At 46.7% G+C, this 27,324-nt stretch overlaps 2 protein-coding genes across 14 annotated transcripts in view; one reads left to right on the top strand and one right to left on the bottom strand.

Annotated features, from left to right (window-relative positions):
• ANKS3 (ankyrin repeat and sterile alpha motif domain containing 3) overlaps positions 1-11,134 on the bottom strand; it is a 32,466-nt gene extending 21,332 nt beyond the window's left edge. For 5 of the 10 annotated variants that reach the window (XR_006783602.1, XM_045820884.1, XM_045820885.1 and 2 more), the window contains exons 1-5: positions 10,962-11,092; positions 8,466-8,682; positions 6,211-6,409; positions 5,897-6,018; positions 4,803-4,884 (exon numbers count right to left, since the gene is read on the bottom strand). Coding sequence is in view for 9 of the 10 variants with exons in the window: in XM_045820884.1 (XP_045676840.1) it covers positions 4,803-4,884; positions 5,897-6,018; positions 6,211-6,409; positions 8,466-8,635 (573 nt within the window). In the remaining variant the exon portion in view is untranslated. Of the gene's footprint in view, positions 1-4,802; positions 4,885-5,896; positions 6,019-6,210; positions 8,102-8,465; positions 8,683-10,961 lie in introns of those variants that run through there. The other 5 variants (XM_045820891.1, XM_045820883.1, XM_045820890.1 and 2 more) reach the window with 5 other exon arrangements.
• A 201-nt stretch (positions 11,135-11,335) lies between these two features.
• On the top strand, positions 11,336-24,146 carry DNAAF8 (dynein axonemal assembly factor 8). Of its 4 annotated transcripts, none has more exons than XM_045820829.1 (9): positions 11,336-11,531; positions 13,289-13,468; positions 15,100-15,231; positions 16,394-16,897; positions 18,888-19,005; positions 20,476-20,605; positions 21,573-21,704; positions 22,166-22,270; positions 23,124-24,144. In XM_045820829.1, the coding sequence occupies exons 2-9, from the start codon at positions 13,340-13,342 to the stop codon at positions 23,287-23,289; spliced, it is 1,416 nt and encodes a 471-aa protein (XP_045676785.1). In that variant the 5' UTR covers positions 11,336-11,531; positions 13,289-13,339; the 3' UTR covers positions 23,290-24,144. The 4 variants fall into 4 exon arrangements, with proteins under 4 accessions (XP_045676785.1, XP_045676784.1, XP_045676788.1 ...); XM_045820828.1 differs by having other exon boundaries at positions 15,100-15,297; XM_045820832.1 differs by lacking the exon at positions 15,100-15,231 and having other exon boundaries at positions 23,124-24,146.
• Positions 24,147-27,324: the final 3,178 nt, after the last annotated feature.

The raw sequence follows: 27,324 nt of genomic DNA, 5'->3' as shown, positions 1-27,324 counted from the left end.
AAGAAATAAAGAGAACCAAGAACAAGAAGGTCCATGAGGTGAGGAAAGAGAGTATTAAATTTCTATTTACCCTTCAAATGTTCTTCAATTTTTCTTCCTATTTTATAATGTATATAATATATTACTAGAAAATTGTATGGTTCATTGGGATCAGAAAGTTTAGAGACCAGGACAAGTATGACAGTGGGTGCATTCATCAGGTTGAGGGCCACTGGCTGCCTGCGAGGGGCCCAAACACACCTTGATCACTCTGCCCAGAGTGAGCTGTTGGAGCCTGGCCCCACTGGGAGGAAGGGACATGGAGTGCAAAAGGAGCAGCCAGAGCCCTTTCCTTCCCTGGTGAAGAGCACCAGGTGCCTCGCTTCATCCACTTGTCCATCTTTAAGAAGAAAGCCTGGCTACTGAGGGGCAGGTCAAGAGACCTGGTGGGTCCATCCCTCTGGCTAACCCTGGCCTAGCAGGAGGAGATCTGTAAGGAACAAGGAGTGGCCATGCAGGGCAAGCTGGACAGCCTCCCCAGCAGTGGAACAACCTGGCTCATCAGCCACAAGCTCTGGGCTGTGCGCACCAGCCCCCTCAGCCAAAAAGCAATCGCTGGGAATTGACCAACACCTTCACTTACTGATTAGGGGGCTGGAAGAAAAACTGTTGATTTTCTGAGTTTGATAAATGTATGTGATTATGAAAAAGAAAATTCTTATTTTTAAGAAATACATATGAAAGTATTTAGAGGGAAAGGCATATGTCAGCACTTATTTTCAAATTATTTTTAAAAGGCTATGCATATAAATATACAGAGATAGAAAATGTTAACACTGGGGATCTAACAAAGGTATGCAAAATCTTTGCACTACTTTGTGATGCTTCTTTAAGTCTGAAATTATAAGTTTAAATTTTTTTAAATTTTCCAAAAGAAATCCAATACAATCTGTTTTCCTTCAATACAAGTTGCCCACACACAATCTCAGGCCCAGCTGAAGAGTAAAGGAACCCAGAGCACCATGTGAGGATGTAATCTGCATGGCAGATAAAAGATATCAAGTCTCTGATTCACCAATATGTTTTCCATTTAAAGCACCACATAAGTGACTGTCTCTTACAATTTCCAGTTCCACCTTATTTAAAATCAGGCAAATAAATAAATAAATCAGGCTCTAGACCTGACAGGTATAGCTCAGTGGACCTCATCTTGCAAGCTGAAAGGTCACTGGTTTGATTCCCTGTCAAGGCACATGCCTGGGTTACACGCCAGGTCCCCGGTTGGGGGCGTGCAAGAGGCAACCGATTGATGTTTCACACATCAATGTTTCTCTCCCTCTTCCTCTCTCTCTAAAGATAAATAAATACAATGTTTATTTAAAAATCTGACTCTAAACTCAGAAGTAGAGGTTATGCTTCTTGCAGTTGAGTTCCTACTCCTCTATTCTTTTTTGTTTGTTTTAGTTTTTTGTTTGTATTTATTACTTTTTCTGCCCATCTATTTTTGGCCCTAGGCTATGTCTTAAGGATCCTAGTCCATGTGAGTAGACTTACCTTCAAAGAATAATTATTTGTAGAAAAGAGAGCCCAAATGGCCAATAATATATGAAAAGATGCTCAACCTCACCAGAAATCTAGAACAGTAAAAACCAATAAGAGACAGCTCATCTGATACCATGTAGCAAGTGTTACTAAGGGTGTGGGAGACAAGAGCTATATAATACTATAAGAGTGTAAACTGGGACAAGTATGGAGGAAAGCGAATTAACACTCTCTAGTGAAGATGTACCCACGCTACCCACCGAAGTTCTACTCTGAAGAATATATCCTGACCTCCTGCAGGAATCCCTTCACACGTGCTTAAGACTGGTAGAAAGTGTGAGTTGCAGCACTGTTAGAAATAGCAAAGTGAGTACAACTTAAATGTCCACTAAAAAAGGGTAAATATAATATATTCATATATTCAGTAAGTACAGAGCTGTTAAAGTGAGTGAACGACATCTACATGTACCAACACTGTCGAATGACACATACAGTCTGGTATATTATTTATACAAACCTTTAAAATATATAAAACAAGTCTATGTATTGCTTAAGGACACACAGTAAGTGATGAAAGCACCAAAATCAGAGATAGGAGAGGTACAGCCCAGCATCTGGATAGTGGTGACCTCTGGATCATATGGGTTAGTTGTATTAGCTTCTGCGTTTTTTAATATGCTTAGAGTACTTCATAATGTAAGATTCATAATTCTTGCTTCTGTGGAGAGTGTCAGTTGGTACAACTTGCTCTTCCAATGGCAATCTGGCAACATCCATATTAAGACTGTACTTTCACTTCACCCTTCTACCTTTAGTACTGAACTGTACAGAAGGGGTCGTAAAAGTGTGCAGGGATATACGTGCACACACACTCTCCACGGCACTGTGCATAATAGTGAATGACTGGCAACAGTCTAATTCTGTCTGTAGACCACTCTATAGAAACTCTAATTCAATCCTATGAGGGAGTACTATGCGCCTCACACACACAAGAAACAAGAGCTTTATATGATGATATAAAATAATCTCCAGGATAGACAGTTTAAAAAAAAACCAAGTTGGGTAGCAGCCCTAGGAGAGTGACCAAGAGACTGAGGCAAAGGCCAGAGGCAGACTCACTATATACCATATTTTTCAGACTATAAGATCCATCCCCCAAATTTGGGAGGAAATGGGGGGTGGGTCTTATAGTCCGAACGTAGCTTACCTGGCTCACTGTGGGGAGGGAGGCCTATGTTATTTATGTTATTAGATATTTTACCACATTTTTTGCTTCAAATGTTTTTTTCCTATTTCCCTGCTCTAAAACCTAGGTGCATCTTATGGTCCGGTGCATCTTATAGTCCTAAAAATACAGTACCTTCTTTCTCATCTGTATTTTCACCATGTAAATGTACTGTCCCCAAATTCTTTTTTAAAAAGAGATACATGTTAACATTTTATTATTCTAAAGTTCCCACCAATAAATGAGGAAAAAAAACTATATAATAGAAAATTGAGCCAAAACATAAAGAGACAATTGATCAAAGAATTACAAATGGACAATATATTCTAAAATGTTCAATCTCATTAGTAAGTACAAACCAAAACTAGATGCCACTTTTCTCCCACCAGATTAGAAGAAACTTAAGACGGGTAACCTTCCATCTTAAAGGCTGGTAAGGACATGAGAAAGTGGGCACCTGTGTACATTACTGGTGGGAAGGACAACAGAACAACTTTTTACTGGGAGTTTGTTAGGACTTTAAATATAAACTAAATATTTTCCCTACTGGTTTTTTTTAAAACAACTTAATTAAAATATAATCACATACTATGCAATTTACCCACTTACAGTGTATAATTCGACAATATGCAACCATCGCCATAACCAATTTCAGGACATCTTCATCACCCTAAACAGAAATCCTGTACCCCTTAACCATCGCCCTCTCTTCCATTTTCCCATCCCCTCCAGACTGAGGCAACCACTAATCTATTTCTGTATCTGAGGATTTGCTCATCCTGGACATTTCATATAAAACGAATCATACAATATGTGGTCCTTTGCATCTGACTTTTACTTAGCATAACATTTTCAAGGTTATCCCTGCAGTATCCTTTTTATGCCCGATTAATATAACACATTTATCCATTTTTTGGTTGGTGGACATTTGGGTTGTTTCCACATTTTGGGTATTATCAAGAACACTGCTATTGGACATTGGCATTTAAGTTTTACGTAGACATGTTTTCAATTCTCTTGGGAGTGGAATTGTTGGGTCACATAGTAACTATGTTTACATATTTGAGTAACAGCTAGACTGTTTTCAAAAGAGGCTGCATCATTTACATTCCCATCAACAGTGTATGAGTTTTCCAATTTCTCCACATCCTCACCAACCCTTGCTCTTGTTCATCTCTTTATTAGACATCCTAGTAGTTTTTATTTGCATTTTCCTGATGATTAACGATGTCAGGCATGTTTTCACGTGCTTATTGGCCATCTGCATGTTTTCTTTGGCAAAATGTCTATCTGGATCCTTTGCCCATCTTTTAATTATCTTTTTATTAGGACCTATTAAATTTAAAACATGATCACCAGCAATTCCTCTTGTAGAAATACACTATACAGAAATAACTGCATGCATGGTAAAGCTGTATATATAAAGATACTGCCTGGAGTACTGGTTATAATTGTAAAATGTTGGAAACCTACATTTCTACTAATAAGAAATTGATTAAATTAACTATGGCACAGAATATGCAATATGGAATACTATATAAGGATAAGCTGTCTAAGGCATATTAAGTGTTTTTTTAAATCTGTAGAGCAAATATACAGAACCACCCCACTTTGTCCAAGACAAAAAGCACTCCATTTACAGGTGTCTACAGATACATGTTTCTAAGCAGAAGAAAAGTCCTGGAGTGTCTCCTTCTAAAACTAAGTAGGCATCTTGCGGAGGAGCAGGGAGTGGTTGAAAAGGGATGAAGATCTTTGCCTTCTTCCTCTACATAATTTTTTAAAGTAATAAGATGTTTTAAAAATATACTTTCCATACTTTTTTTTCCATACTTTTTAAATAAGTCTTTTCAAAATACTCACCACCACACCTCTCATGCCTAAGTGCCACTTAACACTTGGCATCAATAGATAGATACTCAGTGAAAATGTGTTGAATAACTAGATGAAGAGCAGTTATTTCTGTGTAGCAGAAAGTTGTTATAGTTTATACTTCAGTGACATGATTTGTCACTTGCTGTGACTAAATTATAAGCTAATAAAAAGAGTCACTTACATGATTCAGAAAATACTGCACAATTATTTCATGGCCAGCCGCAGCTGCTTCCATCAAAGGAGTGAATCCATATATTGGTTCCCTGCAAGACAGAGTCCAATGATTAGCAGAGAAAAACCCTGCCACGGAGATGCTTCCCTGATGTAGACAAAACCAAGCTGATGTAAAGTCACCCATCATCCCTAAGTGCAGAGGTCTCCCTCTTGCAAGAATTAATGGGGAGAGATAAGTTCTTACCAACACGTCAGCCTTATGAACCCTTCTAGTGTCTACTGCAGCTCTAGGCTTTTGTCCTAAAGACACTGTCTCTCTATCTTCACTGCTTCTAAGCTGTTTGAACACAACACAACACATAACATCAATCAGGGCTGTGGACAGTGCCAGTTGGATGCTGTGTTGAGAGTATCATCATCATCATCATCATCTCTCTCCCTCCCTCCCTCCCTCCCTCCCTCTCTCTCTCTCTCTTTTTCTTTTTAGAGAGGGATGTGAGGGAGAGAGAGAAACATCAATGTGTGGTTGCTGGGGGTCATGGCCTGCAACCCAGGCATGTGCCCTGACTGGGAATCGAACCTGCGACACTTTGGTTCACAGCCCGCGCTCAATCCACTGAGCTACGCCAGCCAGGATCATCACATTCTTTAGACGCTACCCCTTCCAGCTTATAAAACTCATGACTGTTTCAAAACATCGCCTCACCAAATAAGGCCAAAAGGAGAAAGGAATTAGCATTTAATGTATGTCATTTAACTACCATTCACTATGTTGGGCCCCTGGCTTATAAAAGAACATGTAATTCTTCTAACAACTCTATGACTTAGGTATCGCTATCCTCAGTTTTCAGATAAAGGAAACGAGGCTCAGAGAGCTTGAAGTGCTGCATCCAGTGTCACGTGACAGATGTATAAAAAAGCCAGGATTATCCCTAGGCCTCTTGCACATGGGTGGGACTGTCTCTTCTGTCTCGTTGTCTGAACCCCTGATACAGATGGGGGCTACCCTGACTCTGGCCTACAGCTGCCTCTGTTGTTGCCCTCCTTAGAGTTAGACATGACCGCACCCACTCCTGTGGCCACTTAAGACCTGATAATCACCTCACGTTGGCATTTGCCCCACTGTCCAAAAGGAACTTGACCATCTGCTGATGTCCTGCGCTGGTGCAGTGGAAAAGCGCAGTCCAGCCTTGAATGTCCTTCATTTCTAGCTCAGCACCTTGCTTCGAGAGAACACAGAATGCTCATTACAGCCTTGTCTCCTCTGCGTGGAGCAGGCACCCTCTGGGCCATCATGCTGAAAGAATCAAAGTGATTACACACAAACGCACACCACGGCCTACAGTGGTTCACGTTTCCGCCAGAGCAGCCAGAAGCCCCTCAGATTTCTGGGCCTGAGACCCCTCGTAGCTCACCTGGAGGAGAAAGTAGGCGATGCTCTCGTTGCCACAGCTGGAAGCCAGCATCAGTGGAGTCTGCCCTTCTGGGGTCGGCACATTCACACTCACCCCCGCCTCGAGCAGGAGGTGCACGATGGTATCGTGTCCAATGTAGGAGGCATACATCAGCGGGGTCCAGCCACCACCATTCTTCTTATTCAAATCTAACTCTCTCCTAAACAAACGCAAGATATGCTAGACACACCCAGCCATCTCACACATGGGGTTTACCAGAGCCGGAGTTGAGGCCAGGAGTGCTGCTAAACATCCTACAGTGTCCCTACAGAACAGCCCCCACCACAAAGAATGCCCTGGCCCAGACTGTCAGTGGTGCCAAGGTCTAAAAATCCTGACCTGGAGCCTGACTACCTTCCACCAATAGACCAGCCTGCTAGTCCAGTGCTGGCGGGAGAGGAAAGACAATGGAGTCCCACTGCAACTGATTTCTCATTTGTCACCTCACCCACCCTACAGAAACATTCTTCAAGCCCTGACTGGGTAGCTAGGATGGTTAGAGCATTGTCCCAATATGCCAAGGCTGTGGGTTCAATCCTGGGTCATGCACATACAAGAATCAACCAATGAATGCATAAATAAATGGAACAAATCTCTCTTTCCCCCCACTCTCTCTAAAATCAATTTTTTTAAAAATAAGAAAGACACATTCTTAGAAAATCCACAACAAAATAATCCTTTCTACTTTTGATTAAAATTCTGGAAAACATTTCCCACAGGAAAAAAATTGTGGGCTGCCCAACCCAGAGTTTGTGGTTAGCGTATGGAAATAACATCCACTTCCAGAAACGTCCTGTGTAGTTCACGCCCCACTGGCTTTCCTCTTCCACAGTCCTTGCCTCCAGTGGAGCTAACAACTGCCAATCAATCCACACAGTTTGTGCCTCTCGTAGGTCTGTGCATACTAAACCATACAATTCGCCAGCATCTTCTATTGACTCTGGGATGCCCACAGAGCCATTCTGAAATGTTCTGATTCCAGGGATGCAGTAACAACTGCTGGCTGGGAGAGCCGCATGAAGACCAATTCATCCTCACCACATGACCTTCATCTGATGGAGCACTCAATTCCACATGGAGAGGGAAGGACCTGACCTTTGGCAGAACACATCTGAGGCTCTTACACCTCCCATCAGCCCAATCCCCCATTCTGTTGCCTCCAACTCCTCGGGTCCTCAGTCTGTTTTACTGTGAGCAAGCCTTAGGCTCAGCCAGCATCAGAATCCCAATCAAAACACCAACACTTCCCTCTTCCCCTCTGTGGGGCCATTCTGAACTATGCATTTTACCAACAACCTGAGTTTGAAAAGCCCAAGAATACCAAAGGAGCAGAGTTATAACTGGGGTCATAGTGACCCTGTTGATGGGGGTGTGCTGCCTGAGTACCCAGCTACACAACTGCAAGGCCACCTGGTGCAGGAGTACAAAGAGTTATCCCTCACCACAGTGCACTTGCACTCAATTGGCCAGGTTTTTATAAGCGATGGCTCTGACTTGGGAACTGGAAATCTGAGGCTTCAATGAGGCTCAGCTTTGGCACCCCAGGAATTGGAAAAGGCACATGTCAGTATGGACATAGATCATTTTTCTGGGTTATTGATGAGAAATGGGAGTGTGAGCACAAAGTGTGGCAGACATAAGGAGGTGGAGGTGAGTAGACAGATTCTTTTCCAAAAATTACAGTACACATCACATTGTACTACAAACAACAAATAGCCAATGGCCACTGATGCTGTATCTGGACTTAATATATGCATAACATTAGTAAAAAGTAGTGTGACAGTTAGTTCAGATGGCACTCCTCCAAAGGGACAGATAAACCTTGTCGCCTCCTCCTCCTCTATGGCAGAAGCTAGAGGGGAGAGAAGGGCACAAGAGATTAAAATGAATCCCTTGGGAAAAGGTCATAGGACATCATTTTCTATCTTTGTTTTTATTTAAGCATTTCTGCAGTTAGTGAAAACAATAAAATTACTCTGGTTAAAGTAAGCCAAAAATGTTTCTAGCTAAGCCTATGAAAAAAATTTAAACTAGATTTTTCTTCCTGGGAATAAAAACTGCCTTCCTCATTACAGTCCAGCATAAATCATTATTGACAACTGCCTAACAGAAGCAGATTAATCTAGGCCATACGCATTAAATGTCTATGAGGTCTGGCTAGCTTACTAATATCTCCATGTGGGAGCTGAAGCCACTAATTAGGCAAGATTTCTTACCGCTGAACACATTCCTTTACCACTTCATACTGGCCGATGGAAGCTGCTGTGTGGAGATCCAAGGGGACAGCCAGCTCCTCGCAGCTGACCTGCGCACCCAGCCCATGCCACATGGACAAGCTGCGAGTCAGGAGTTCTGGCTCACTGGCTTCATCGCTGAGCTCCGACATTGCTGTGGAGGGAGGCCCAGGGGTTAGGTCTTTCTTTCCTGGTGGTGCTAAGGAATGAAACAGGATGGTCATACTCCTACCCACAGTAGGCAGCTATGTCACTCTCTTAGCAGTCTGCTACCCAACGTAGTCGATTCCTTCCTGGGACTGACTTAGAAAACTTCCTCTCATTACATAGTGTATGATTTTGTGAGTTTGTCATGAGACAGAAAAAGAAGAGCAGGTGAGTCATAAACTGTGGTGTGTATTTTTCTTTATTAATCCTCAGCCCCCACATTCTAGAAAGGGTGTTTTCCAGGAACTCAAGAAATTAGACAACTTCTTGGATGGTCAATAGAGAAATTCTGATTGGGCCAGTGAACAAAATCAGTTCTTGGGTGAGGTGGGAAAGAACCCTAGACCTGAAGTTGTATCTTAGCTCTACTACTTAGCATCTCCCATCCCCAGTTCCTCACTGTCTAATGGTTACATAATATCTCAAAGGGCTGCTGTTAAAGACACATAGAAAAAAAAAGACATATGGAAGAATGGATAAACAAACAGTGGCACATTCATAGGATGGAATGCTCCTGGCAATAAGCAGAAAGAATAACAGCCGATACACACAACATTGGAAACAATCTCAAACACAATGGGCTAAAAGCCAGACTCAAAGGCTACTTACTGTATGATTCCATTTATATGACTTTCCAGGAAATATAAAACCAAAGGGTTGAAGTGACAGATCAGTAGTACAAGGGGTGTGGGATATAAGGCACAAAGGGAAAGCAAGAGGGAATTTGGGGGTGATGGAACTGTTCTGCATCTTAACTGGTGGATATGTGACTCTATGCATTTATCAAAACTCATTTACTGTATGTAAATTCTTTTAAACAAATAAATTTTGAAAAAAATTGAGAGCCTCTACCACACAAACTAGGATGTGATTGGTGTTCAGCAAATGGTAAGTGACTAGGAATCTCTCTATGCATCCCTTAGAAGTGGGAGAGATAGGACAACACCTGGAAGAAAAGTCTGTGATTATGAGAATCCTACCCAAATTAAGGCCAAGTCATTAGCTTGCTAGTGGAACTCTCAAGTCCAGGAGTGTCATCTGTCTCCTGTTCTATTCTGGGTGGGAAAGGACAAAGAAGTAAATGTAGAAAAGGGCAAGAAAGAGAAAACAAAGAAAGGCTACATCCAGTTCAGATGTCCCAAAGGTACCAAAGCAGTTCATAGATGCCACTCAGACCTCAATCTCCATTAAAGAATCTTTCCAAGCCCCAGATGACAGTCAAAATGGCCAAACAACAAACAAGTTGCCAAGTTGGAGGACAAAAAAATTGTAGGACCTTTGCAAGACTATGTGTACATGTGATGGTGCCTACAGGCAACAAAATTCAGAGCAAAGGCCTACCGCCTGGAATCATCATCTTTCACCCTAGCAGGCCCTGAGTTCAAGAAACTCACTTCACAGGTGAGCACCCTCATTCTGAGCAGTCCTGACCCACAGAGCCTGGATTAGAAGCCAAATAAGCTGTGTCAGTTCAGAGCTATTTTCAATACACCCCTCAAGCCTTCTGTGGGTATGTCTCTTCTACGGCAAATGCCCCCTCTCTGGTGGAGCCCCTGTTGTCTCTCTTTTTATTGCATGCTCATGTGTTTGACACCCTGAAGAGTGCGCAGTGACAATCAGAATCACACTCCTGCTCAAAGAGCTTAGGAAGAAAGAATCTGTATTTGAAGAGACCATAAAGTTATTATTACTTCCTTACACCCTGCCACATGCCAGACACTCTACAATGATGGGGTATTCGCTATACAATGTCTTCTGCATATCACTTCCAGAACTTATCTCCAGAAGGTAGTACTAGGAATGAGACCTTTATTCACTCTACATTTTAGTTCTGCCCATTTTGTAAAATACTAAGTATCCATTACTTTAAAAACAAGCAAAATGTTAACTTAAAAAAAAAGATGACGTTGTTGGTGAACTATCAAGCCCACAGGAAAGAGATAGCTGTAAAAGCCCCAGGGCAACCCGTCCCCGCGCTGGCTCCTGGGCCTTCGCTGAGGCCGAGGTACCCCAACTTCTTTTTCAAACCCTGGGGAGGTCCCTAGAGAATATCCCGAGCACCTACAGCACTGATGTCCCTTGGCGCCTCCTTCCAGTAACCCTACATGGAACGTGGCTTTATAGTGCCCGCTCCATAGCTGCACAAGCAGAAGCTACGAGTCATAAACTCATACGGCGAACAAGCCGCTGGGCTGGGGTGCCCCGCTTCGGGCTGCGCAGGTGGATAACAGGTGCGGGCACCGGGCAGGGCCGGGCCGCCGTGGACCCTACCTGCGCTGGACTTCGGGCCCCGGGCCGCCTTCGGCCCGTTGCCGCCGCCAACACCGCGTCCGCTCGCTGCCGCGCTCCTTCGGCGGGGCCCGCTCTTTTCCGCGCGCGACTGAGACCCCTCCACGCCGGCTGCCGCGGTGACCAGACCCCGCGGTCCTGCTCCCGCCCCGGAAGGGGTTGCGAAGGCGCGGGGCACGCCGGGACGCTCGCGAGGCCTCGGGGCAGCTCTGGCCGTTGGTCCGAAACGAGGACCTCTCAGTCTGCTGGCCCAGCTCTTTGTATGACACCCGCTGCAGCCAATGACCAGGGGGAGATCGCTTGTCCCGCCCCTCCACTGACTATAGGAACCAATCCTATTGCTAGAGAGGAAAGAAACTCCAAGCCGCGCAAGAGGCACTGGAGAGTTGTTGGGGCGAGTGGTTTGCAGTACAGTAAAGTAAAACTCTGCTGAGGGGAGATTCCGACGGTGGCGAAAGTCTCAGTGGTTGCGCCGCGGCCCAAGGAGGCGAACGAGACCGGTGGGACTCGCTGGAGACTGTTTATAGCCATGTCAGGAGGCGGAGACCTGAGGTGAGGGGCCTTGGGCCTGCCGCAGCTGCAGAGACAAATGTCGAGAATTGGACAGGACGCGGAGAAGGGGATGTGTGAGAGGACAGATGCTGGGTTTTTGCGGTTTCCGAACGTTAGCATTTAAAAGCCTGACCGGGGAGGTCGTTGGCGTCTAGTCGTCATAACAACTGCCCGCCCCTCGGCGGGAGGGTAGGGGCGGGACTTCGGGCGGGGCTAACGGGCTGCGGCCAAGAAACAGACTTGGTTTAACAGTCGGGATTTGGAAGAGACCTGAGCTGCGGGTTCGTTTAGGTTTTGGTTTAACCCTCCTCTGCTGGATAAGCCAAGCTCCTCAGCTTGGCATTCAGGACCCTGCACGATCTGGTCCGTTTTTGTCGGAAAGACCAGCAACTGACACTTTCCGCCCCCAAACATGCTGGGCAGTTTTCAGTGAGACACTGTACAAATTCCTCCCGCAACATGTAGTGCCTTTCCCATTCCCTGAATTGCCTTGTGAACCTGAAGAAATTACCCGAGTCTCTGGTAGCCCCCTTCACCTACGAGATTCTGTTGCCTTCACATCTTCCCTGCAGCCAGAGAACACCCCTGGTGTATCTACCATCTGCGTCCACACCCTCCAGTTCCCAGTTCTGGGTGCATCAAGTTCCCGTCCCCGCTCACTCTCCTGCTGCTACACTGATGGGAGCCCTGAGCCAGAGTGATAGCCAGTTAGGGCTGAAACAGTAGTGTTCTCTTCCCATTTAATAGGGCCGGCTACCTCTCAGGCTGCAAGGAATCTCCAGGCACTGGCTCTTAAGGACCATCATCCCACATTCTTAAAATCTCCTCGACCCTTAAGGGGCAGGGCCTTTTCCTTTTAGACTGTGGGATACAAAAGGGGGGCATCTAGGTATAAGGGGTTAATTTGAGTGGTGACTCAAAACAAAAAAACAAAAAACTGGGGACTCCAAAATGTCTCTAGTCCAGTGATTTTCAACCAATGTGCCACAAGAATTTTTAAAACATGAAGTACTTGACTATTTAGTTAGAGGCACTGACCCCTTTTCCCTTAGACTGTCAAATTAAAAAAAGAAAAAAGACAACAGCCAACATAACAATAGCAGTCCCTTGTGAATGAATCAAAATTATACCTATTTTTGTCAGATTAGCAAAAAAGTATGTTTTTTGGTATGCTGCAGAATTTTAGTAATTAGTTTATATGTGCCATGAGATGAAAAAGGTTGAAAATCGCTGCTCTTATTTCTTTGTAAGGGAGTGGTAAAAGATAGTGGGGCTTCATATCCCCTCTAATTTTGATAAAAATTCTATCTGTGCCATTTACTAACAATATAATTTCTCTAAGCCTATAAAATGTAGATAATAGTGTCTATGTTATATGAGAGATATAGTTTATGTATATCCATATACATATACATGTATTATTCTGTATATCATATACCTATGTACATATATATCAATAATATCTCTATTATCATACAATATCATTACATACATCATATACCTATATCTGCAGGCTCCATACTGCACTGCACTGCACTGCACACACACACACACACATACACCCACAGCTCAGGGCACAGTGCCTGGCACTCAGTAACAGGAACCTGCAGAACCAGAAGGGAAATGGGATGGAAGGTCTGTGAATCCATTTCCATCCCCAACAAAGTAGTAGATGCTGTGAAAAGGCAGCCCCCTTCCCCTCCAGCTCTTGACCCTTTGTCCCTGGATCTTGTCACCTTATCCCACATTCTCTCCAGGGTTCCTTGGATGATGGTACACTGAGAAGCTTCCCTTGAGCCCAGGCCCTCATGGCATCCCAAGACAAAGATGTGAGGCCCTCACTGCCCTCTCCTTGGGCCTCCCAGATGGGGCCCTGGGAGGCCATTCTTGAGGCTGCCAGGGAGCAGGTTCCATCTCTGGACTCAGATTCCTCTTTGGTAAGCAAATGCCTTCTTCTCATGCCGTCCTGGGCCCTGACTGCTCTTCCTGTCCCATGACAAATGGGATGCTGATGCAAGGACAGCTGTGGAGCTTATCAGCTCTGCATTTGTCGTCTCTGTTTTTGTTCTCTGAATATATTTATTGGTGCTCAGCACCCTCCTAGGCCACAGCAGTGACCCCAAACCACAACTGGAGGATTCCTCCAAGGGCTTATCACAATGCATTGAAATGGTAGCCACTCTCAGAGGTGGTCCTGGCCAAGTTCTTGTCCAACAGGGAGTCGAGAACAGCACCTCAGCAGAGGAAGGAGAACAGGGGCTTCAGCATCAAGCAGACCTTGATCCTCATCCTTATTTAGTCGCTAATTTACCATGTAATCTGCGGGCAGTTTCTACACCTGGGTCAACCTCAGTTTCTTTGCTGCAAAATACAGATAGTTATCACTGGTACAAATTTTGGAATCTGTATACAAAGTGTCTGGTGCAGAGTGTGTGCTCAACAGAGTTAACAAAATCACCCATATGCTAGCATTTTTCTCATCCTGGCAAACACCCCAGTTTGCTATAAGAGTTACAGACTGAGCCCCCACATTGTAAATTGTTGTAAGGATTAAATAATCTACATTGGAGCACAGTGCTTGGCACGTGGTGAATGTGTAATACTTAGTAATTTTCTTATTGATCACGTGCAGTACATCAACAAACATTTAAGGAGCCCACTTAGCCTCTTCAAGGACCAGGAGCCCTTTGTAACAATATACACTGTGGTGGGCCCTGCTTCACCATCATGGTAATTGTGTTTCTACAGTAGTTTCCCCTGACTAAGGGAATGTTGGGTGACAAAAGAGACTCTGAATTTAGGCTTATATAAGCTATATCAACTTCTCCACGTAGTGGAAATTAGGTGTATACACATATGTAAGACATAACAGTGACCCTATGAACAGAGCAAAGTGGGCAATGCACCAGGTAGCTTTTCAGCAGTGGGTGTCAAACGCACAGGTTGGAACTGGGCATTTAGAGACAGGGCCAAGGTTTTAGAAGGAACAAGTTGGGTTTGGGTCTTACCTGTGGCACCTGCAAAGATGAATGTGACACAGCTTAGACCTCAGGGATCCTCCAGTGCACAGTGAGGCTAATAGGGAGTAAATAATGCAACCGCAGTATCTTTTCACATCTTCAGTCTCATTTGCTCTCATCTTCAGAATACCCCTGTTGAGGTGGGCTGGCAAGTATAAGTGTCCTTGCCCCTGTATTAGAGGCCACAGACCAAGGCTGAAGTCATGGGGGGAGGTTGGACTCTGCTCTTTCAGCTACCACTTTGGTGCCCAATTCATTCAGCACCAGGCATTAGCTGAACACATGCTGTATGCAGTCTTAAGGATACAAGTACCTGCAGAATTAGGAGCGTGGGATCTCGCCTCCACAAGGTGGTGCTGCTGAGCCCACTTTTCTAAATTAGCCCCAGGAACCAGCACAGGGCAAGAACCTTTGGGAGAGAACTAATCTCAGTGTTCCCCAGCAGCAGGGTGGGGCAGGGTGGGGTAGGGCAAGATCAGGTGGGGCTCCAGGCCCTTCTGGCTCAGCCCACTACCACTTAATCCCAAAGGTCTCTTGTCTGTCCACAGTCAGACTGTGGAGAGGAGGAGCTGTTCATCTTCCAGCGAAATCAAACCACCCTGATTCCAGACTTGTCGGAGGAGCTGGCTGAAGAACCTGACAGGGCCTGGGTGCCTCCGGCTGACAGAGCTCCTCCTGAGGTCTGTGGAATGCAGGCTCCAAGGATCCAGTATGCTGGGACCCTGTTGGCAGAATGGGGTGTGGAAGTAGGTGTCCCTGGCTCTCACTGGACTTAATAGCAGTGCTGGTCAAAGAGGTTAAAACCCCTGGTCCAGCCTCTCTGTACCTCCCAGGCCTTTTTCTGGGTACAGCCCAAGAAATTCAGACACCAAACATCTACCCGCCTTGTGCATAGTACTCTTCCAGGAGTCCAGCACACTTAGGACCGGGGGTTGGGGGGGGGACTCATTTTCTGTTTCATTTCACCCTGCTATTCCTCTTTACCCCGAGCTACACTCAGTTCTTAGTGTGAGCACTGACACAGGGTCATGTTACAGAGCTAGGGCATGTCCCCTCCCCATCACCATGACAGAAGTCATCCATTCACTCAGCAATGCCTAAAAGTATGTCTGAAAGAACCCCAAACAGGAGAAATTCCCCGGGGCTTCCAAGACCCCTGGTTAGTTCAGGTGGAATGATGTTTGTGACTTTATTTTGTTTTCTTCATGTCTACAATTACCTCAGCATTCTTCTGGAAGATTTTTAAAAAAAATCTGAGGTGGAAAAGTCTGTACCAACTCATGGGTGTGGAACTGTGGGCTTGCTGTGGAGTCAAAGGGCCTGGGTTTCCTCTTGTCCATCCCCTAATAGCCTATTCATGGTGGCCAAAGGTGGGAGCAACCCACATGTCCATCAACAAACAAAATAGGTAGACAGAATAGGTAGATAGTGGAATCTTATTCAGTCCACAAGAAGGAATGAAGTACTGACATGTGCTACCATGTGAAGTACTTGGAAACAGTGAGCTAAGTAAAAGGGCACAAAAGGACAGGCAATGTATGTTTTACTTACATGACATAGCTCGAATAGGCAAGTTCTTAGAGACAGAAAATAGATTATAGGCTACCAGGGGCTGGGTGAGGGGAGGTATGGAGTTTCTGTTTGGGGGATGGAAGAGCTTAAGAAACGGACAGTGGTGATGGTTGCACAGTATTATGAATGTACTTAATGCCACGGAACCATATATTTGCAAATGCTAACATGACAAAATTTGTTATATACATATTTTACCAAAGTAAGAAAAAAATTTCCCTAATGTATGTTTTTAAGGCTGCTAACTGAGAACACCTTTTTTCTCAATAGCTACTTGGGGTGCCTATGGAATTCTCACCAGAGCCCTGGGGTGAATGCAATGCAAGGACAACAGAAGGAAGGGACCCTGACCAGCCTCTGGAGAGCAGTGGTGAGAGCAGCTCTCTTCTTAGGATGCCTGAGGAGACTCCCACGTGGCAGGAAGGTGACCATGGGGGCATGTCCTTCAACAACAAAGGATCCCCAAGTCCTTCCTGGGGGCCACAGGGAGAAGCCACCCCCTGTTTCCCAGAAGGAGAACTGAAGATGGACCCAAATGCTGCCTCCTGGGTTCGGGAGGGCTCAGACTGTGGAAACCGGAGAGCCCTCCGAAGGGAGAGAAGGAGGATGATTGAGAGAGACCTACTTCATAAAATCACCTGGGGTGCCCGGGGCCCTGCCTGCAGTGACCACAGTCAAGTGAAGGTGACTCCCTGTGAAGCTGCAGTGGCAGGTCCAAGACCAGAAATGCCACCACAGGGGCCCCAAGAAGGCCTGCCAGTGCTTTCCCTTCAGGTAGGCAGCTCTCTGGCCCTGTGCGTCCTCAGGGCGTGCCCTGACGTTGTCTCTAGATGCTCCTTCACAGGCCAACTTGAGGGCTGGCCCTCTGCATCTGTCTTAATCTGTGGGTGTTGCTATAATAAAATCCCAAGATCAAGACATTGGCACATTCCATGTCTGGTGAGAAGCCTTCCCTCTTTTCACTTTGTCTCACTTGGTGGAAGGGGTTGGGAACTCTGTGGGGCCTCTTTTATGAGGACATGAGTTCCATTCATGAGGCCATCCTCTCATGACCTAATCACCTCCTACAGGCACCACCTCTAAACCCCATCACATTGGGGATTAGGATCCCAGCATGTGAATTTGGGAGGGTCACCTACATTTACTCCATAGCAGTGACCTTAAGCCCATGGTCCCATGTCCACTGGCAGGCAGGCTGTGATACCTGCCTCTGGGGTGTGCAGTCCTGGCAGACAAACTGTCCATCCTCAGATAGAGTTAACAAGAGCAAGGAAGAGTATGGAGACTCCAGCCTTCTTAAAAAAAAGTGCTAATCCTAAGCATGTTTATAAAGACACACAACTGCATATAAGATAGAGAACAGACTCTGTCAAAACATAATTCTCAAAACATTAAAGCTCCCATTCTCATACAAATAATGAATACCTGTTAATGGTGGATTTAGCTCGTGAATGAGGGAACCAGCAGGATGATAAAACCAGTTCATCGATATTATGAGAAACTAGGATTTTGTAAAATACTGGGGAAAAGAAATGAATGCTGATAAAATAGCTACATTAAGTGCAAAATTGGCCTATGGGGGTATCTTCTTTACTAGACAGAAGAAAACCATTGCACCTTCTCCATTTTCCAAAGTTGTAAAACAAGTGGGCCCTGATCAGTTGTGCAAACCAACCCCCCGCAGAAAGATGAGCTTATAAAAGCTCCAACATGACATTGAAAGGTCATGCAATTCTCTTTTTTGCCTTATTTACCATTTCTGGATTTTCTTAATTTAGAGAAAACTGGTATCAAAGTGTTCATGGAGGTAATTTACACCAATTTCATTCTCATTAATTCCATTCTTTCTGTTTGCCCCTAAACACCTTTATATTGACTGACCTACAGGGCTGCAAGGAGCTGCAAGGTCATATATAAGAAACATTAACTCCTGATGAATTTCCTTCCTTTGATGACACCCACTCTGCCCCGATAGCATTCTTTTGCAAGTCCTCCCATTTTCAGCACCTGCCTAGAGCAATCTGTTAATAGAGCAAAACTTTTTACCCTCTCAACATTTAAAAAAAGATTTTATTTATTTATTTTTTTAGAGAGGGAAGGGAGGGAGAAAGAGAAACATCAATGTGTGGTTGCTGGAGATCATGGCTTGCAACCCAGGCATGTACCCTGACTGGGAATCGAACCTGCGACACTTTAGTTCGCAGCCCGAGCTCAATCCACTGAGCTACGCCAGCCAGGGCCCTCTCAACATTTTAAACCTGTATGAACCTATAATGTTTTACAAAGACACTGGCCCTGGCTGGTTGGCTCAGCTGGCTGGAGCATTGTCCTGTACACCAAAAGGTTGTGGGTTCGATCCCTGGTCAGGACACATACCTATGTTGTAGGTTCAACCTGTGGTTGGGGTGGTTGCAAGGAAGGAGCTGATCAATGCTTCTCACGTTGATTTTTCTCTCCCTTCCTCTCTTTTTCTTCTCTCTCCCATCTTCTCTCTCTAAATCAATAAACATATCTTTGGTGAGGATTAGAAGAATAAAAAGACACTGGGTTTCCTCCAGGTCAAATATTTCTTTGTGCCTAGAACAGAAGTACGTATTGCCCAAAAAGGCACAGGAAAGAGGTGCAGAGCCCAGGTGGTTCATTCTGCAGCCCTGACAGGGTAGTGAGCAAGCCCAACCTGCAAACGTGGGCATGCCTCCAAACCCTGATTCCTGCCCCCGGACATCTCCCAACAGCCTCACAGTCACCACTTTCATCATTTCAGCAAATTGAAGAGCTGGATTTGGATCACATCCTTCAGAGTCTGGCTGGACGAGAAGATGACCAGGGAGATCTCACATCTGGAACCGTGTGGTGGGCAGCTGGTCGCCTCCAGGGCCGAGGTCTGACCTTAAACACCAGGGTCCAAGTGCATCCCCAAAAGCAGCTCCTTCCAGGACCTCTCAATAAAACAGGTCCACGGGCTGGGCACAGTCAGCTCTGCGGCCCACTGTGTCCTCTCTGCTGCTCAGCCCTCGCCATATTTTATTTTTTAATTGATTTTACGGAGAGAGTGAAACATCAATTTGTTGTTCCGCTTCTTGATGCATTAATTGGTCGGGTCTTTTTTTAATTTTAAATAATATTTCATTTATCTTTAGAAAGGGGAAGGGAGGGAGAAAAAGAGGGAGAAAAACATTGATGTGCGAGAGATACATTGATCTCTCATTGATCTCTCTTGCACGCCCCCAACTGGGAATCTGGGCCACAACCCGGTCATGTGCCCTGATTGGGAATCGAATCAGCAACCTTTTGGTTCTCAGACCAGCACTCAATCCACTGAGCCACACCAGCCAAGGCCGTTAGTTTTGTATGTGCTGATTGAACCCTGACTGGGTTCAATCCCCAGTCAGGGCCTGAGTCTTATATGTACCCTGACTGGGGATTGAACCCACAACATTGATGTGTTGGGATGATGCTCTAATCAACTGAACTTCCTGCCCAGGGCCTGATGTGGGGTAAGGGTGGGAGTGTAATTTGTAACCCTTTTTGGAGGGCAACATGGCAGAATGTGTTTTCTATTTTAAAGGCATATGGGCCTTTGATCAAGCTATTCTACTTCTAAAGTCTATCCTAATATGTGCTCCCCCAGGCAGGTAAAGATATGTATTCAAGGATGTTCATATCTGCTGCAGTGTTTACAATTGTGAAAAATGGAAAGTGACACATATTTAGTATCAGTATTCAATAGGAATCTAGTTAAATCAGTTAAAGTACAGAACACTGCAAGCTCACTGGGGGAATCTGTATACGCTAATGCAGAAAGATATAATATAAACAGTGAAAAAATCTGTAGGACATGATCCCATTGCTATTTTTAAAAAAGTGAATACAAAGAAATGTTAATTATGGTTCCCCTTTGACAAGTGGGACGAGGGAATGAGGAAGTGGGATAAAGTGTTAAGAAGAAGTCACCCCTACCCCAGCGGGGTTGCTCAGTTGGTTGGAGCATTGTCCAGATATGCCAAGGTTGTGGGTTCGATCCCAGGTTAGGGCACATACAGGAGTCAACCACTGAATGTATAAATAAGTGGAACAACAAATTAATGTTTCTTTCTCTCCCTTCCTCTCTCTTTCAAATCATTTTTTTAAAAAATCACCCCTGTTAGGGGCTCAGATACAACTCCCTGCTCCCAATGATACTGCTCCCCAAGCCCTGGTGAGCAGAGATAGGGGAGCAAAGGAGTAGAGCAGGGCCTCCTGGTCCCCTCACTTATCCATGCACAAGCTGGAGGTTCATTCACATGAGGGTCAGACCACTGTAAATCAGTGACCAAGTCCCTACTAGGCAACCTCCCTTGCTTTTCCTTCAGATCATGCTGAGCCCAGCGCCCAGGACAGGCTCATGGAACAGCTCACACTCCTGTGTGCCACAAAGTCCAGAGCCTGGAAGGTGCCTGCTGACATGCTCGAGGACACCGAGAAGCTGGAGCCCAGAAGCAGGTGGGACTTCTTCCCAGCCATGACCCTGTCCTCTCTAGAACTGGCCCCTGGCCTTGCAGCCTATTGTGGGTGGAGCACTTGATGTATATTTCTCATGTCATCTCAAGAATCTGACCAGGTAGGTACTATTAGTATCTCCATCTCATAAATGGGAAAACTGAGGCTCAGAGAGGTTGACTTACCCAGGCCATATGTGGCAGAACTGGTACTCAAGCCCCCAAACACCTGCTCTTTCCCCCACACATGGGAACCCTCTCTTTACCATCCCAGGGAACATGGCCCTGGTCTTCTGGCCACTGTTAATTGGGCCAGCCCTGGGCATCTGACCCCAGGCAGGCCAATCACAGCCTTTCCCTGGGAATTGTGGGAGGGTGGAGAAAGGCCATCTGTGGTGAGAAACGCTGAAGCTGGAGGGGGCAGCAGGGGAGTGGAGCAGAGGTGGGGACAGGGCCCAGCTGTATCCCTTCCCACACTTTGGTGATTCCACTTTTTTTAGGAATCTGAGAGCCAATGATTCCCTTTTCACTTCAGTTAGTTGGAGTGGCTTCTGTCCCTGGCAACCTGAAGTGTCCAACGGAAATGTCTAGACCTGCATTGTTCATTCATAGCCAGTGGCCATGTGTGGTTACTGAACCTTTGAAATATGGCCAGTGCAACCGGGGAACTGAATTTTTCATTTTATTGTATTAATTTAATTTTAGTTATCTTAAATCTAAATTGTGGCAAGTGGCTACTGGGATGGAAAGTGTAGATAAGGAATAATTTAATCATCACAGAAAGTTCTGTTGGATGGCACTGGCCTAAATCTTAAGGGTTCTGAAGAATAAAAGAGCAAATTCATTGATAGGCCCACCTCAGTGCCCCCCACACAGTGGGCACTCAGTCAGCGGCAGCCACGAGCTCAACACAGGTCATGCGTAGTCTCTGAGAAGTGACTCAGCCAGCCCTCCTGCTCTTCCCACCTCAGATGTGCTTTGACCCAGCCGGGCTTCCAGGCGGGACTGAGTCAGCGACCTAGGCTAAGGAGCCCAGCAGAGCCTCCCACCGTCTTCATTGACCTGAGGCCCACTGAGCCATCAGACCAGGGGCTGTTGGAAAGGTATGGGGAGTGATAACTGCCCTGCAGCCAACCCACTGCTTTGCACATGTCACATTGGCCTAAAGAGGAACAGGGACTTCCGCAGATGGGGAGACTTGGGCGTGGGCAAGTCCTGGGAACACTGCTCAGTTGAGAAGTGCTCTTAGCCGGGTCCCACTTGGTCCCATCAACAGACTCTCCCAGCAGAGAGGGAGGAAGCTGAGGCAGGTGGCAATCCTTCTTGGGCGGAGGTCTAAGCAAACAGTCTAGGTTGTGTACATTGTCCTGGAGTGCTTTCCTCCACCACCTGGCAGGAAGCACAGTGGCCCTTTGGTTTGGACTGGCTGGGTTTTGGCTGGCCTGGCCACCCTCCTGCCTTGGGTCACCAGGGAGGCCTGGGCATTCCAAATCCCTGGTGGGAGCCCAGCTTGGCTGGGGTGGACTGGGACATGTCCAGTGAACCCTCGTTTCCTCTGCCCTAGTCCCAGCCCCAGCTCCAGCTCCAGCTCCAGCTCCTCTGACAGCGAGGAGGCAGGGCAAGAGGAGACCGTTGCTGGGAGAGACCGGCAGGGCCCAGCAGGGCTACGGTAACCACCACGGGTTCCTGCTGCCTGGGGCTGCTCCCTGTCTGCTCTCTGCACAAGCCCTTGGTCTGGCACATTTAACGTTTGTGCTTTTAGCTCTACGTGTTGCACCTAAAGAGCCAGTACCTGAGGGCAGGGGGTGGGTCTTAGAGGTGAGGAGCGTAGTCTTGGGAGCCCACCTGGGGCCCAGCATTGTCTCAGCCTGCCTGTCGTCCCTGTACATCACCAAGGACACCTTAGCCTACTTTTGAGAAGGGATTAGTATATTTTCTTTCTGAAAAATGCCTCTGCTGATTGATTTTGCTCCCAGTTGGTGATGGCAATGGAAGTGAAGAGAAAGTGTAGTAGGGATGGAGTAAAGTAATGGTTGTTAGCCAGAAATGACAGGTTTGGGTGAATCAGGATATGAAATGTCAAATTCAGAGAACACTCAAGTCTCCTTTGTGGGGAGGCCACGATGTGGTCAGGGGCGAGTTAACAATCACATGCTGTGGCAGTGTCCATCATTTTTGCAATTGAAAACCCTTCAGACCCTACCTTTCAAGAATGTCAGAGTCTGTTGCAACTTTTCCCCTACTGTGGTCCATGATCAGGCATTATAGGAAAAAAGAGGGAAGAAAAATTGGGGTTGAGAAAGGTCACACAGGTTTTATCCCCAAAATGCTTTCACATGTTGACATGCGTTGTGACTCAGCGAGGGTGGGGGCCTGCCACGGTTACTTGAGCACATCTGGAGAACTGGGGGAAATGCTTCTGGAAGCACTCTGGCTTTCATGTGTGCCTGTTTCAGTGGCGAAGCCCTGGGAGGTTTGGCCTCCACTTGACATTGACTGAGGTTGCTTCTCTTGTGTTACAGGGACTGCACTGGGAAGAGTCAGCTTCTCCAGCAGCTCAGGGCTTTTCGGAAGGGGATAGCTCAGCCCCAGTTGCCTGCCAGCAAGTGTCCTAGCAGTCAGAAGGCGCAGGCCCCTGAAGATACAGCTGGATCTGGGCCTGGGAAAAAGCCACATGTAACACTCTGAGCTTCGAGGCAGAATGCCCAGCCAGACCTTCAGGAGGAAGTCCCAGGGCCTTGGGGGACCCCCTTGGGTTAGGGACAGCCAGAGAGGTCCTGGTGTCTCCTCTGGGCCAACTGTAGATGACCCTGGGACTGGGTCTTAAGAGATTAGCGAGATGGTTTGACTGTCAACATGCCCAGGCCTGATGGTCCCGTTTCCCTCCTGTTTCCATTAGCAGGTGCTTTTGGTCTGTCACCTAGCCCTCTGTTAGAATTTGGTCAGAACATTTTCATGCATTTAGAGCAAAAAGATACCAGCACAAAATTGTACATGTGGCATGATGACAACTCAGGTGACCCCAGCCCTCTGAAAGCGCCTTGAAGGAAAGCCCATGGAGACAATGCTTTTGTTCTATCATGGAACTGTGAGCCTATTAACCTTTGACCATTTTTTGCATTTTCCCTTTAATGTGCATCTGTTATTGCCATCATACAAGGTCTTTTTAAAAACTATAAAATTTAAGTAAAACATATTTGGAGAATTTCAAGGTGGAAAGGTCTTAAAAGAGAATTTAGCTTGATTTTCTGGGTTCCTGGATACTTACTATTTTGTATACTTAAATTAACACACTACATATATACCAAATGAACTTTTGATTGACATTTGACATCTGTTTTTTCTTTACCCAAACCACAAAGGCACATAAATGTTCTAAAAAGTGCCTTTGTGGAATTGGTGGAGTCGATCTCTAAATACAGAGAGAATACAGAATGTTCTAACCCCTGAATTGTCCTGGTTTCACAAGGTTATCCTTGTGAATAGCCAGCAAGAGCTAGGGCCCAGGAGGCACTCCTGTCTCTGTCACCCTGTTACTTTGCAAGCATTGTCCCCTACCTCCACCCTCATTTTCATGGTCCATTCATAACTACTGTTTCCAGCCCTGTTGCCTGCCCAACAGACTTTGTTCCCTCCTCAACTTGTTTCCAAGACTCTGCTTCTCAGTCTCAGCCTTACTCCGCCCTGCCTGCCCCATGGGAAGAGCAGTAAAATCTGTGGTTCTCCCAGGCTGTCGACTCAGGCAGTCCAGCCCGGTCTTGGGCATTTGGGTTCCAGCATTCAGCTGGGGTCATTGTTGGCTGCCATCTGCTGAGGGTGGGCAAGGGTTTTTTCCCATTCAGCTCTGCACCAGGCAAGACAGGCCCTGCCCAGCCTCAGCCAGCCACAGGCAGTCAAGATCAGAACTAGATTACTTGATCTGGCCATGGGAGTCCCACCACCAGCCCCCCACTGACAACAATGAAGGACATTTTCATTAGAAGCCAGATGCAAGAGGGGCTTCTGCAAGGCCATAGGAGGACCAGGGGAGGCCTTCGTGCAGCCAACATCCCAGGCCCCGTCCCATGTGGGGAGTTCCCTCACCCTCAGTTCTGGGACACACGCAGGGAGGACAGGGTGGCCCGAGTGTTGTATGCTGCCACCTGTGCTGCCAGCCTAGCTGTCAAGAGCAAAAGCCATTTTTTCCCCTTTTAATTCCAGCAAGTTCACTTATGATGTTTCACAGTGGTAGAAAGTAAACTTTGTTCCAAGTTTAATCAAAGTTGATTCAACTTTGAATCAACTTTGACAGAGAGTAACTGTCAAAGCAAGCCGGGAGGATGAGGTGGTGGGAGTTCACACCTGGGTTGAAAGCCTATTCTACCACCTGGAGGAAGTGCTTAAAGTTCTCGAGGCCTTAGTTTCCCCATCTATAAAAGGAATTTCATGAAAAGTCCTACGTCACAGGACTGTGTGAGGATATCATGGAATAGGCACTCGACGGGCCCAGCTGCCAGACCTGGAAAAGGACAGTCACCTCCGGCAGCAGTCTGGGCCTGAGAGAAGTGGGCCGGGCACTCGGCTGTGAGGGGGAGGTGGGTGGTCAGCAACACTGAACAGCTGGATCTGGCTGGGTACTACATGCCCCATGAGAGCTCTGGAAGCTGGCCTGGAAGGTAAAAGCCATCTTTAAACCAGGCAGCCCCATCCTCCAGGGAACCCAGGACAGAGCACAGGGGGCTGGCATTTATTGAGGGAGAAGAGCAGGTCATACGCCTGGAACCTGGGTTGCAGAGAAAGGTGGATGCATATACAGCAATCGAGTGATGAAAACAGAGTGGAGCATCAAGAACTGGCATGAGGACCAGCCACCCAGCAATGAGGAATGGCCACACTTCTGGATGGAATGTTCCAGATCTCAGTGGTTTCAGCAGCTACCCCAGGACTCCAGAGGTGACTAAACTGAATAAGGACTTTACACCTCTTCCCCCAGCCACTCAGGAAGCCACGGGTATGGACAAGTGGGAAAGGCAGGTCTGCCGCAGGAAGACAGAGTGGGGCAATCAAGGCTGGCCTGTGCCCTGGAACGTGGCCACCTGGGGTGAGAGCAGAGGCAGCTCAGGGCCCTTACCCTGGGAGAGTGGCAAGGCCAGTCAAACCCCCAGGCTTCCTCACAGGGTGGGGAGATGAAATCTCAGGGAAGCATTTTCACACCAGACACCCATTCTGCAAAACTGTAGATTTTCAAAGGTAATTCCCAACTCACCCCATGTCCTTGTTGACACCACTGGAAAACAGAAAAAGCCCCTCATCACCTACATTTATAAAGAGTGGCAAGGCTGGAAGGGAAGGATGGGGTATATAATGCCACAAGCAACCGCAGCCACTGAGGCGTCTGCCAGTGGTTAGTGTCCCCCAAATTCTAGTCCAGCCAGAACTTCAAAATGTGACCGTATTTGGAAACAGGGTCATTGTAGTTGTTGTAGGTTAAGGTGGGGTCACTGGAAGGGGAGCTTAAATGCAATGACCGTGTCCTTAGGAGAGGACACAGACACAGGGAGAAGGCCGTTCTGACAACAGAGGCAGAGACAGGAGTGATAGTACCACAAGCCCAGGAACCTCAAGGACTGTGGGCAACATCAGAAGCTGGAAGAGGCACAGGATTTTGCTACCAGAGCCTCCAGAAGGAGCCAGTGCTGTAAGGACCTCACCTTGATTTTGGACTTGGGGCCTTATGAACTGACAGAATTCCTGTTGTAAGGTGTCCAGTCTGTCGTCCTCTATATAGCAGCCCCAAGACCCTGTACACCCTGTACACTCTGTACACCTGGTCTGTGCCCAGCACTCCACCTGAACATCCCCCTGAAATGGTGGCTCCACAACACGAAATGATCCAGCCCTGACATTAACAATGCCCAGCGAGAGAGACCCTGCTCTAGGTTGTTTTGGCTGGAGCAGGACCGGAAGGCCTGGGCTCCCAGACCCATGGCCTCCTGCTCATATACTTGGGCAGCCCCTGAGGCCCCATTGCAGATCCAAGTACACGAGCCACAGCTCTGATGACATGAGCACAGAATGGGAGGATCCTGGAGTGGACCATGGCTCTGTCCCTCCAGGCTGTGTGGCTTTGGGCAAAGGCTTTACTCTGCTTCCATGTCTGCAGCATGAGGCAAACTCCACCTGTGGACCTTGGGGCATGAGGCATGCTGGGGCACTGGGTGGGGGGCAGGATGCTGGGGAGCAGATGTCTTCAAGCAGAGCCCCCTGAAAAGGGCACAGTGGGCACACACTGACCCAACAAGGAGGGACAGAACCTCCTGTTGCCCTGAGATGTGCCCCCACTAAGAACCTGCCTACCGCCAGGCCCCCAGGCGGTAGGCAGGGGCCCCCTCTTGCTCTTCCCTCTTGTCCCCACAATCATCTCCAGAAAGCAGAAGGTGGACTTTCAGCTCACATTACGGAGCCTCAATTCTCACGTGTGTGCAACTAAGATAGAACCACCTCACAGGCCTATTGTGAGCATTTTTAAAGTATTTTTTTATTGATTATGCTATTAGTTTCCCCAATTTTTGCCCCTTTAGACCCCTTTGTCCTGCCCCCCCCAACCCTCCAGCATTCCACCCCCTTAGTTCAAGTCCATGGGTTGTACGTGTAAGTTCTTTGAGTCCTCTGTTTCCTACCATTTTTATTTCTCCCTGTCTATTTTATGCCTACTAATTATGCTTCTTATTCCCTGCACCTTCC

Source organism: Phyllostomus hastatus, unplaced genomic scaffold (genome assembly GCF_019186645.2).
Source record: "Phyllostomus hastatus isolate PE091 unplaced genomic scaffold, TTU_PhHast_1.1 phas_scaffold_442, whole genome shotgun sequence".
Lineage (NCBI taxonomy): Eukaryota > Metazoa > Chordata > Mammalia > Chiroptera > Phyllostomidae > Phyllostomus > Phyllostomus hastatus.
The sequence above is the reverse complement of the archived record's forward strand: the minus strand, read 5'-3'. Positions and strand labels throughout refer to the sequence as shown.